This window comes from Vicia villosa, linkage group LG3, assembly GCF_029867415.1.
Source record: "Vicia villosa cultivar HV-30 ecotype Madison, WI linkage group LG3, Vvil1.0, whole genome shotgun sequence".
In the NCBI taxonomy this organism is placed as follows: Eukaryota; Viridiplantae; Streptophyta; class Magnoliopsida; order Fabales; family Fabaceae; genus Vicia; species Vicia villosa.
Window position 1 is genome coordinate 169,388,965 of NC_081182.1, and position 12,201 is coordinate 169,401,165.

The 12,201-nt window shown below is 36.5% G+C and overlaps 2 protein-coding genes across 2 annotated transcripts; both read left to right on the forward strand.

Annotated features, from left to right (window-relative positions):
- The first annotated feature begins 6,765 nt into the window (after window positions 1-6,765).
- LOC131659350 (uncharacterized) lies at window positions 6,766-7,356 on the forward strand. The gene has a single exon (XM_058928556.1). The coding sequence runs from the start codon at window positions 6,766-6,768 to the stop codon at window positions 7,354-7,356; it is 591 nt and encodes a 196-aa protein (XP_058784539.1).
- A 2,029-nt stretch (window positions 7,357-9,385) lies between these two features.
- On the forward strand, window positions 9,386-11,903 carry LOC131662578 (uncharacterized). Its single transcript, XM_058932391.1, has 5 exons — window positions 9,386-9,518; window positions 10,647-10,795; window positions 10,912-11,021; window positions 11,195-11,337; window positions 11,683-11,903. Exons 2-5 carry the CDS (start codon window positions 10,660-10,662, stop codon window positions 11,723-11,725), a joined length of 432 nt encoding a protein of 143 aa, XP_058788374.1. The 5' UTR covers window positions 9,386-9,518; window positions 10,647-10,659; the 3' UTR covers window positions 11,726-11,903.
- Window positions 11,904-12,201: the final 298 nt, after the last annotated feature.

Genomic DNA, 12,201 nt, shown 5'->3' on the forward strand with positions numbered 1-12,201 from the left:
AGTTCTTTACGAAACAATGGTAGATTTTGAAAATCTGTGGGAACATGATTTCACAACAAAGGCTGCAATGCTGGCACAAGGGTGGTCGAACTACTTTGAAAGACTGGTTGGACCAGTTTATCCTCTTTTGGTTAAGGATTTCTGGACTTATGCAACAGTTACTCCAACTGCTATCATTTCCTTCGTATTAGGGCATGAAGTTATTGTGACTGAGAAGATGATAAGGAAGCTTTATAGTCTTGATGACTCTGAAGGAATCACAGGTGCTCTTCCTGGTAGAGTTGATTGGGAAAAAGTTGATAAAGAATTGTCTACTTCTTCTGGAACTGCATCTCATCAAACTACTTCGTTGAAGTCGTTCTACAGAGTTTGGGCTGAGATTATTCTGGGATCCCTGTATCATAGGAAGTAATCTCTTGCCTCTACTTATGTAAATCAGGATCAGAAGTATGTACTTTTCTGCATTGGAAAGGGTTCTAAGATTAATCTCTCAAACATTCTATTTCAACATTTGAAGACAAATATTGAAGAATCAAGAGATGAAGAACGCAAGAAGTATCTAGATTTCAAGAAGAACACCATTCCTCTTGCCAGAATGATTTCAGACATTCTGATAGAAAGTGACTTGTTGGATCTTCTGAGAGCTGTTGGTACGCCCAAGTTCTTAACTGTCATTCAAGGTCACATTCTGAATGCTTTTGAGTTAAAAAGGATGCTTCTGATTGAGAAGGTAACTTCTACTCCAAGAATATTTCCAGATATTCTGACTAGAAGAATACCTGTTGAGAGTTTCTCTCAATTGTTCAAAGAAGAGCTTGACAAATCTGCTAAGCGTTATTTGAAGTCTTGTGTCAAAGCTCAATCTTCTGTTGATCCTGCGTGGATTCGAGGAAGAACTCTTCCATCTCTGGCTGAGTTGAAGAAGAAAGAACAGAAGAAGAAGGAAAAGAGATTAAAAAGAAAAGCTTTAGAAGAAGAAGCTAAGCTAGCTAAGAAGCAGAAGCCTTCCTATGATCCTCTCAAAGTACAATCCAAAGAATACCGTGAGAAGCGCATCAGGGAATCTTTTCGTGCATATAATGCTGCTTGTTCCTCTCAGAAAAAGCCTCCTTCTTCTGAACCCCAAAATTCTTTCACCATTCCAAACAGTTTCCAACCACCTCCTTCTACCCTTTTTCTGAACCCTGAAACAATAAATTCCATTCCCCCAACACCTTCAGAAATTTCATCTTCATCCACTTTCACCACAGATTCTACACCTTCGTTAACCCATTCTTTACCATCAAGAAAATCCAAACCTTACTGCCTTCTGTACCCTGACTATCGACTCACCTTTAACCCTCTTGAACCATCTATTGATGTCTGTTTTGACCTTTTCATGCTTAAGTTCAGAACAAGGATGGAAACTTTGAGAGCTGCTCATGACTCCAAGTTGGATCATGCTGCTATCCAAGGCTTATGGAGAATCTTTAAGAAGGATTTTCATAATGATGCTATGAACATCCAAAAGAGATGTGTTGCTGAGGCATCTGGGTCTTCTGGTTACTGCTTGGAGCTTGATGATGGTAAGTACTATCATCCAATCAGAAATTGGAGATCTCTTGAGGAGAAGAAGTTTGTAGATGAGTTGGAAGATGAACCATGCCTAACAATGGTTGTATGGAAGCCTCAATTTCTCATTCTGACTGTAGACTTTCAGTCATTATTCAACTGGCTAAGGGAGAATCCCTCAAAGAAAGCACCAGATATGGTATATCCAGCTGTTAAATACCCTTCAGAAGTTGCTGCTCCCATACCTCCAAAGAATCTGGCTGAGATTCTTCAGGCTCTTGAGAATGAAGATGCTTCTATGTCAGAAGCTGATGCTGAGAAGCAAAGTGCTGAGAATCATCCTGCTGAGAAATTTCCCGTTGAGGAAAATCAAGATGATGTTCTCATGATAGATGCTGCTGTTGAGCATGCTGTTCCTCTGAACGATAGTTGTGAAGCTGCTTCTGCTGGACCTTATGTTCTGGTGAACGCTGTGAAGGCTCTTCAATAGAACCAAGCTAATATTGCTTCTCGTTATGATATGTTTTGATGAATCAATGAAACATTATCTTCTCTCATATTGTTTGTTTTTCATCTGAATCTTTTATATGCTTTTTGATGTTATGACAAAAAGGGGGAGAAACGTGATAATTGATTTGATTTATATTATCAGTTGCTGGGATTAAGTCTCAACATTCCTAATAATATTTGCAAGTTCTATGTTGTTAAGATTATTTGCAGGATTAGCACAAGAAGCAAATACATGAAGAATCAGGATTGGCATAAAAAGAAAATATATGAAGAATATGTTATTCAAGCAAGAAGCATGTTCTTGGATTTTGAAGCAAGCTTAGTGCTGTGAAGCTTCAAAGATTAGAAGCAAGAAGGAAGAATGTTTTGATATTCTCTTTGTTCTGAAACATTTCAGGATGTAAAGATGCTCTGATGATGCTCTGGTACATTCAAGAATGTTCTGATACAATCAAGCATGCAATGATTCAAGAAGAAATTCAAAGCTTTGAAGCTGTCCAATGGAAGCAAGAAGCAGAAGCACTGAATGTTCTGAAGTTCTAGGCATATTTGAACGTCTCGTCTGAAATGGAAAATACTCAGGGAAGTCTTTTATTTATAAATTCTTCCAGTATTTATTTCAGGGGGAGATTGTTAATCTCAGGGGGAGACATATTCACACACTATGTTTATATGCTTATGCTATAACTGTGTAATTGTCTTTAGTCATCGGTTATTCTGATTGCAAATTCATATCAATTATATATGTTTTTGTCATCATCAAAAAGGGGGAGATTGTTAGAACAAGATTTGTTCTGATCAATATTCTTAGTTTTGATGATAACAATGTATATGAATTTTGTATAAGACAATGTAGTACTCTAATCCTATGCATTTTCCATTTTAGGAAATATATGAAGAGTATGCACAAATTCAGCGCAAGAAGCACTGACTCAGAAGGTTCAGTATGCAACATCAGAACATGCTCTCGCAAGACATCAGAAGATGGTCAAGCAGAATCAGAACATGGTCAATTGAAGCATCAGAAGAACTTGAGATCAGAAGCAGAAGCACTGAAGTTCTTATGGTATCACGCTAAGAAGCTCTTCAAGGTCAGAAGACAAGAAGATGCTTTGCACCAAGCTGTTTGACTCTGATTATTTCAAACTTTGTATCTACAAAGATCAGATCAGAAGCAAGTACAAGATGGCAGGCTACACTGACTGACAAAAGGAACGTTATAAGCTATTAAAGGCAAAGTCAGTTAAAGCAGGAAAAGCAAGGCTCGAGGTAGTTGACAAAAGAGTGAAACATTAAATGCAATGCTGTACGGATCACGCAACGCATTAAATGCTCCCAACGGTCATCTTCTCAAACGCCTATAAATAGAAGTTCTGATGAGAAGCTAAATACAACACTCTACGCAAACATACAGAAACGCTGTCAATTTGAAAAGCTCTCAAACTTCATCTTCAACCTCACTTCATTACTGTTGTAATATCTTAATGAGATTAAGCTTAAACTTAAGAGAAATATCGCAGTTGTGATTATAGCTTTTTAAGAAGCATTGTAAAACTCTTGTAAGAATTTTTTACATTCATTTGTAAAGAACTAGAGGAGATCAAGTTGTGATCGGATTCTCTAGAAGTCTTAGAGGGTATATAAGCATTGTGTTCCTAGAGTGATCAGGTTGTGATCAGAATACTCTAGAAGACTTAGAGGGTATCTAAGTGGAAAACCATTGTAATCAAGATTGATTAGTGGATTAAATCCTCAGTTGAGGTAAATCACTCTAAGGGGGTGGACTGGAGTAGTTTCGTTAACAACGAACCAAGATAAAAATCATTGTGCAATTGTTTTTATCTTAAGAGTTTTTAAAGTTACACTTATTCAAACCCCCCTTTCTAAGTGTTTTTCTATCATTCACTTTTAGCATGTGAAGTGAGCCTAATATCATGGGAGTGACCATACTTGAACTGATCATACAATGGCTTGTATGTGATTTTCATATCATCTACTGGTTCAAGTTTGTATGGGGTATCACCCTCATAACCTATGCCAACTCGCTTGTTTCCACTCACAACATATATCATAGAGGCAAGATGACTTCTACCAATACCTCTAGATAAGAATTTCCTGAAACTCAAGTCATATTCTTTAAGAATATTGTTCAAGCTTGGAATAGATTTTTCTGAACCAGAAGATGACTCAGCATCTTTGGATAGTTTTGAAACTTTTTCTTTAAGTTCAGAATTTTCTAATTCAAGCTTCTTAGTTTTAGATACAAAGAGCTTTCTCAGCTTTTTGTACTTAATACTAAGCTTAGCCTTGATTTCAAGAATTTCAGCTAAACTGGAAGCTAGCTCATCTCTAGATAGATCAGAAAATACCTCTTCAGAGTCAGAGTCCGATTCTGATGTAGATTCTGATTCAGCATCCACAGTGGCCATCAGCGCAATGTTTGCCTGCTCTCCTTCAGATTCAAATTCAGATTCTGATTCTGATGAATATGAATCATCCCAAGTTGCCATAAGACCCTTCTTCTTATGAAACTTCTTCTTGGGCTTCTCCTTCTGAAGCTTTGGACACTCACTCTTGTAATATTCTGGCTCATTGTATTCAAAGCACGTGACCTTCTTCTTGTCATTTCTTCTGCTTCCAGAAGATTCTCCTCTTTCAGGCTTTTTAGAACTTCTGAAGTTCTTGAACTTCCTTTGCTTACTTTTCCAGAGTTGGTTTACCCTTCTAGAGATCATGGACAGTTCATCTTCTTCTTCTGATTCTGATTCTTCAGAATCTTCTTCTTCAGCCTGAAATGCGTTAGTACAATTTTTATAATTAGATTTTAACGCAATAGACTTACCATTCTTCTGAGGTTCATTAGCATCTAGCTCAATTTCATGACTCCTCAGAGCACTGATCAACTCTTCAAGAGAGACTTCATTCAGGTTCTTGGCAATTTTGAATGCCACCATAGGACCCCATCTTCTTGGCAAGCTTCTGATGATCTTCTTGACGTGATCAGCCTTTGTGTATCCCTTGTCAAGAACTCTTAATCCAGCAGTTAGAGTTTGAAATCTTGAGAACATTGTTTCAATGTTTTCATCATCCTCCATCTTGAAGGCTTCATATTTCTGGATTAAAGCAAGAGCTTTGGTCTCTTTGACTTGGGCATTTCCTTCATGAGTCATTTTCAATGATTCATATATATCATGGACAGTTTCCTTGTTAGATATCTTCTCATATTCAGCGTGAGAGATAGCATTCAGCAAAACAGTCCTTGACTTGTGATGATTTTTGAATTGCTTCTTTTGATCATCACTCATTTCTTGTCTTGTCAGCTTTACTCCACTAGCTTTCACAGGATGTTTGTAACCATCCATAAGTAAGTCCCACAAATCACCATCTAGACCAAGAAAGTAACTTTCCAATCTATCTTTCCAGTATTCAAAGTTTTCACCATCAAATACTGGTGGTCTAGAATATCCATTGTTTCCATTTCCATTGTGTTGCTCAGCAGAGCCAGATGTAGATGTAGGGGTTGGAGTATCACCCATCTTGACTTAGTGTTTTTCTCTTCCTGAATCTTTTCTAACACGGTTAAGTGCTTGCACCTTAGAACCAGACTCTGATGCCAATTGAAGGATAGAAAAACACTTAGAAATGGGGGGTTTGAATAAGTGTGACTTCAAAAACTCTTAAGATAAAAACAATTGCACAATGATTTTTATCCTGGTTCGTTGTTAACGAAACTACTCCAGTCCACCCCCTTAGAGTGATTTACCTCACCTGAGGATTTAATCCACTAATCAACCTTGATTACAATGGTTTTCCACTTAGATACCCTCTAAGTCTTCTAGAGTATTCTGATCACACCTTGATCACTCTAGGAACCTTTTACAAATAAATGTAAAACAAATTCTTACAAGAGTATTACAATGCTTCTTAATAAGCTATAATCACAACTGTGATATTTCTCTTAAGTTCTAAGCTTAAATCTCACTAAGATATTACAAAAGTAATGTGAGGTTGAAGATGAAGTTTGTTTCAACAGCGTTTCAGCAAGTTTGCAAAAGTTGTTCGTAAATTGGTATTGTCAATTCGTAACCTTGCTTATGATAAGAACTTCACTATTTATAGGCGTTTTGAGAAGATGACCGTTGGGAGCATTTAATGCGTTGCGTGATCCATACAGCATTGCATTTAATGTTTCACTCTTTTGTCAACTACCTCGAGCCTTGCTTTTCCTGCTTTAACTGACTTTGCCTTTAATAGCTTCTAACGCTCCTTTTGTCAGTCAGCGTAGCCTGTCATCTTGTACTTGCTTCTGATCTGATCTTTGTAGATACAACGTTTGAATATCAGAGTCATTCAGCTTGGTGCAGAGCATCTTCTTGTCTTCTGACCTTGAAGTGCTTCTAGCGTGATACCATAAGAACTTCAGTGCTTCTGCTTCTGAACTCAAGTTCTTCTGATGCTTCATAGACCATGTTCTGATTCTGCTAGACCATCTTCTGATGTCTTGCGAGAGCATGTTCTGATGTTGCATACTTGAACCTTCTGAGTCAGTGCTTCTTGTGCTGAATTGTGCATACTCTATATATATTTCCTGAAATGGAAAATGCATAGGATTAGAGTACCACATTGTCTTATACAAAATTCATATATAATGTTATCATCAAAACTAAAAATATTGATCAGAACAATTCTTGTTCTAACAGTAGTATGGTGTCTGAGCAGTCAAGTATTATGAAAGATGTCATGCAATTTTATCAAGATCTGATGGGTTCCAAGGAGGATAATTTAAAGCATGTGGATATAGAGGCCATGAGGAGAGGTAAGCAAGTAAGCCCTATTCAAAGAGAGTACCTCACAAGTATTGTCACTGAGAAAGAGATTTGGGATGCTTTGAAGGGTATTGGAGACCTTAAAGCTTCAGGTATTGATGGTTATGGCTCAAAAATTTTCAAGGCTAGCTGGAACACTGTTAAGAATGATGTGATAGAAGTAGTCCAAGAACTTTTTGTCAAAGGAAAATTGTACAAAGCATGCAATAACACTGTTGTTACCCTGATTCCTAAGCATGATCATGCTAATGAAGTGAAAGATTTTAGACATATTGCTGGATGTACAACATTCTTTAAGATCATCTCCCAAGTCCTGACTAACAGATTAGGTAATGTGCTGCCAGATATCATACATCAGAGCCAGGCTGCATTTATGAAAGGGCAAGTGATACAGAACCATATCTTATTAGGTTTTGAGCTTATGCGAGGCTATAATAGAAAAGGTGGAACCCCTAGATGTATGCTTTAGATTGATCTTCAAAAAGCATATGACATGGTGGACTAATCAGCTTTGGAAACTATTCTGAATGAGATTGGCTTGCCTAGTAAATTCATAAAATGGATCATGTTGGGCACTACTACAGTCAGCTATAGATTTAATGTAAATGGTGAATATTCTGAGATTTTGAAAGCAAGGAGAGGAATAAGATAGGGAGATCCAATCTCCCCTATTTTATTTGTTATTATGATGGAGTATATGAATAGAATGATGTCCAAGATGACCAATAATTCAGGATTTAAATTTCATAGCAAATGTGCAAAACTGAATTTAACCCATCTAACATTTGCTGATAATATACTGTTGTTTAGCAGGGGGATAACAAATCTATTTAGGTGCTCCTTGAAGCTTTCACTTCCTTTTCTAACTCTACTGGTCTCATTTTAAATCCAAAGAAATGCAAGGAATTTTTTGGAGGTATGGATAATGATACCAAGACAAAGGTGATGCAGGCTACTGGCTATGTGGAGGGTCACCTTCCAATCAGGTATTTAGGCATTCCATTATCTAGTAAAAGGCTGAATATGAGTCACTATTTGCCCTTGATTGATAGAATTGTAAGCAGGATAAAACACTGGACAACCAAACTGCTTAGCATTGCTGGCAGAATACAGTTGGTTAAAAGTGTTGTTGCCTCCATAGCACAGTATTGGATGTTTAGTCTTCCTCTGCCTGATAGTGTCATCAAGAAACTAGATTCAATCTGCAGGGTTTTTATTTGGTTTGGAAAATCCACTCCTAGCAAGAAGAGCCCAGTGGCTTGGCAGAAAGTGTGTAGACCTATTAAGCATGGAGGTTTGAATATCATGGATTTGAAAACTTGGAATAATGTTGCTCTCCTCAAATGCCTATGGAATATTTGTATGGAAGGTGATAACTTATGGGTAAAACGGATACATACCTACTATTTAAAGGGTAGATATGTTATGAATGATAAACAAAGTAAGAGCTACACTTGGATCCTTAAGAATATCATGGCCAAAAAAGAAGAGATGGGGAGTATTGTGAATGTCTGGAACAACATGATTGCCCAAGGAAAATTCAAAATGATGCAGGTTTATGAAGCCTTGAAGAAGGAGATCAGTACTGTTGACTGGTACCATATGATGACTCATAATTTTGTTAGACCTAGAGCTAAAGTAATTCTGTGGCTGGTTTGTCAAGATAGATTGCCTACAAAGACACGACTGAAATGGTTTGGATTATTGCAGCACTCCTATTGCGAACTTTGTAAGGAGGCAGACGAAGATCGTGACCATTTGATGTTTAATTACAAGGAAATAAGCAGTATATGGTCTTCTGTTCTTAACTGGTTGGATATACAGGAGGATAGTAAAGTGGACTTCAATTGGATAAAGAGGAAAACAAAAGGCAAAGGCTGGAAAATGGGAATGTTAAAGGCAGTCATTACTGAAGTATGCTATGGCATATGGATATATAGAAATTCAAAGATTTTTGGAAATGTGGGGATAGCTAGAGATATTCATTTTGTAACTAGGAACATCATAGATTCTATTGTCTATAGAGGGTGGATGAAACCCAAATATAGAATCCATATAGTTAATAATCTCATGTAATTAGGCTCAATTTATATGGCTTATAGCTCTGCTTGTAATTGTTTCTTGAAATAAATAAAATCTTTTATTTCAAAAAAAAAAACTTTTGCCTTAAATATAAAACTGAGGAAAAGACATTTTGAGATGTTTTTCTCAACAACAGATGATCCCTATTTATACAATTTTGAATTTATTCTGAACCACACAAAATTGTCGGTGCAATCACAACCGTAAAAACTGTCGTTAAATCTTGATCGTTGAAAATTTTATATTACAAAACTATCGGAAATTTTACATTTGAACTAAATTTCCGATAAAATATTGCGAATTTGGAGTGCCAGGTATAATTAAGGGGGTGGCAAGTTAAATTTTCCAAGAAAATGTCAAGTTTCCTATTGGGCCTTAATTTTATTATTTGAGCCCAATGGATCTGTTTGTAAGACAAAAAACGCAAACACGAAATCGAATGTGATTCTGAGTCTCCACTGGTGTGAGTGAGTTGCGTGAGTCTTCATCGTTGATTGTGCTTCCTGGATTTCTAAAGTCTCCAATTTTTCTATTGATTTCTGCTCAAAGGTGAAAAAGCTTGTTTTTTTATGCATGTATATGTTCCAATTCTCCATTTTTTTTTCCTTTAACTGTGCTTTTTAGTCGATTCTGCTGCGTGATAGAACTGCGATTTCAATTTTTTGTTGGGGTTTTTCAGCTTTACTCTAATGTAGAATTTTACCAGTTTCTGAAACCCTACTTGAATTTCAATCTCTAGGTTCATATTATTGCCCTTTGTTTGATTGATTATTTGGCTTATACTTGTGGGTTTGGATTACTTTTTCTTTTTCTTTACTTTGAAGAATGTTAATAGTTTTTTCTGACAGATTCTTAGATAGTTAGATGGTTATCCATTATGATAATGTTTTGGTGTGTATTATGTGTTTGTTACAAGTGTTAACCGTCTCACATCGGACAGTATATGTTCAATATATGTTCAGAACATGTGCTTATAAGGGTGGCAATCCTCACTCCTCATGCTAGAAACTCGTTTTGTATGGTTGGGTTCAACTCAATCTCATTCATTAATATGGTCTCAAAGTCTCGTTTAAGATCTGTTGGACCACCTGCTATTAGGTTTCTGCTATTGAGCCACCTATTTCTAGGCATGAGAGGGTGTGTTAAGAGTCTCAAATTAGATAATATATGACATGAACATGTGCTTATAAATGGGGCAATCCTCACCCTATGGTCAAGCCGGTTTTGCTTTGATGTAGTCAAAAGCGATCACTATAGCTTTGCTTTGATGTAGTCAAAAGCGATCACTATTGTGATTTAGCATAGCCTAGTAGCCCCAATATGCCACACTTCGTTGAACACTTGACTGAAATAGAGTTGTGAAACTTAGACAGGTTACGGGTTTCACATTCTCCAGGTGTAACCATAGTTTGTAATTTAGTATGTGTAAGAAAGCTTGATAGAAATTGCTAGTCATTTCAATTAAGCAGTTTGCAGCCTTGAATTTGTCCGTAGCTCATGAATCAAATTTCTGTTAATGAGTCCATGAGTTGTTTTGTTAAGTTGTTACCGAAGATGATGAAATAGTAGTTTGCAATTCTGTTGGAATTTTTTAGTTTCTATTTACCATTACTTCTATATACTGTGATCTTTGTAATTTAATAATAGTTGTTGACTTTTTTGGTTGAAATGATGAAGAGTTATTGGAACGATGGGAAAAGACGCAAAGGCGGGAGGGAAGGGTAAGGGAAAGCAGGCAGCAAGTGGAAGTGATGAGATTGCTTCCAAGGGAAAAGGAAAAGGTGGGAAAGCTGCAGATGGGCTTGGTACTTGCACCTATGTCAAAGGTAGAGAATTTTCCCTATTCTCAAGTGCCATTGTGACCTTATATGATCAGTTTCTTTCATTGTACTTGACTTGAAAATTGAAATGATATTTATATCTGGACTTTTCCTTAACACAGCAAGGCACGTCTTATGTGAGAAACAAGGTAAGATTAATGAAGCCTACAAGAAGCTGCAAGATGGTTGGCTTAGCAATGGAGATAAGGTTCCTCCGGCAGAGTTTGCAAAGGTATATTTATACACAACCCTTACGGTAGGAAATCATGGTCTCCTTTTGGAGAGAAAAAATGCATGTCAGTTTGTTGGATGGAATGATAAATAAGAATCAAAGTTAATCTTGAGATAGAAATATTTTTGTCTTTTCAATTGTTTATGACTGATAATAATTCATCGGCCTCACAGGTAGCCCAAGAATATTCTGAATGTCCATCAGGAAAGAAGGGTGGAGACCTTGGTTGGTTTCCACGAGGAAAGATGGCTGGCCCGTTTCAGGAAGTTGCCTTCAACACACCTGTTGGAGCTACTAGTGCTCCTTTCAAATCAACGTATTGCTTTTGCACCTATTCATTTGTTAATCATATTACTACTCGTGTCCTTTCTCTTATCTCCTTAGCCAGGCCTTTTTAATTGATTTATTTGAGTTTATCTACTTACATAAAGAACTTTTAAGGAGAACTTATAAAAACACTTATGACATGTCTATAAGTTGTATTTAAGTTGTTTTCTTAAATTCTTCAAGATAGCTTTATAAAAACAACTTATGACTTATAAAAGTAGTTTTTTGTTATAGAAATAACTTATACGAATGATCAACATTTATGTTATAAGCACTTAATTAAGTTGTTTATCTAAATAGAGTTCGGTTAACATTTGGTTGGATGATAATGCAGGCATGGCTACCATATTATCTTATCTGAAGGAAGAAAGAACTGATTACTAAATAAGAATGAAGCTGAGTTTCGACGGCATTGGAGCACTTAGTGTTGTTTGGTTTAAATGATCGGATGTTGCTTGCTTTCCTTATGTGATTGTGGTTGGTAATGTAAACCAACACTTTACCATATGTATACTGATATTGCTCTCCTATGTGAATGTGGATGGTTTAATTGCATCTCTCGTATCGCATATTATTATTGCTTTAGTTCAGTTCAATATTCCATGCAGGCAAAGAAAATTTCTTCCACCTGAAGTGAGTGAATTTTAATTTTGGTCCCTCTAAAACTTTTTCTTTGGACTTCCTTAAAAAATTGAAATCTTGGTCTCTATTGTGTTGTGATACGTAATGTATGATGTCCACCATTACTTGAAAACTTGAAAACTTCTTATGCCAGTGTTGGGATTTTCAAATGCGTTAGGTTTTTGTTTTTTTTAATACTAAATGTATGATGTCCACCATTACTTTACTTATT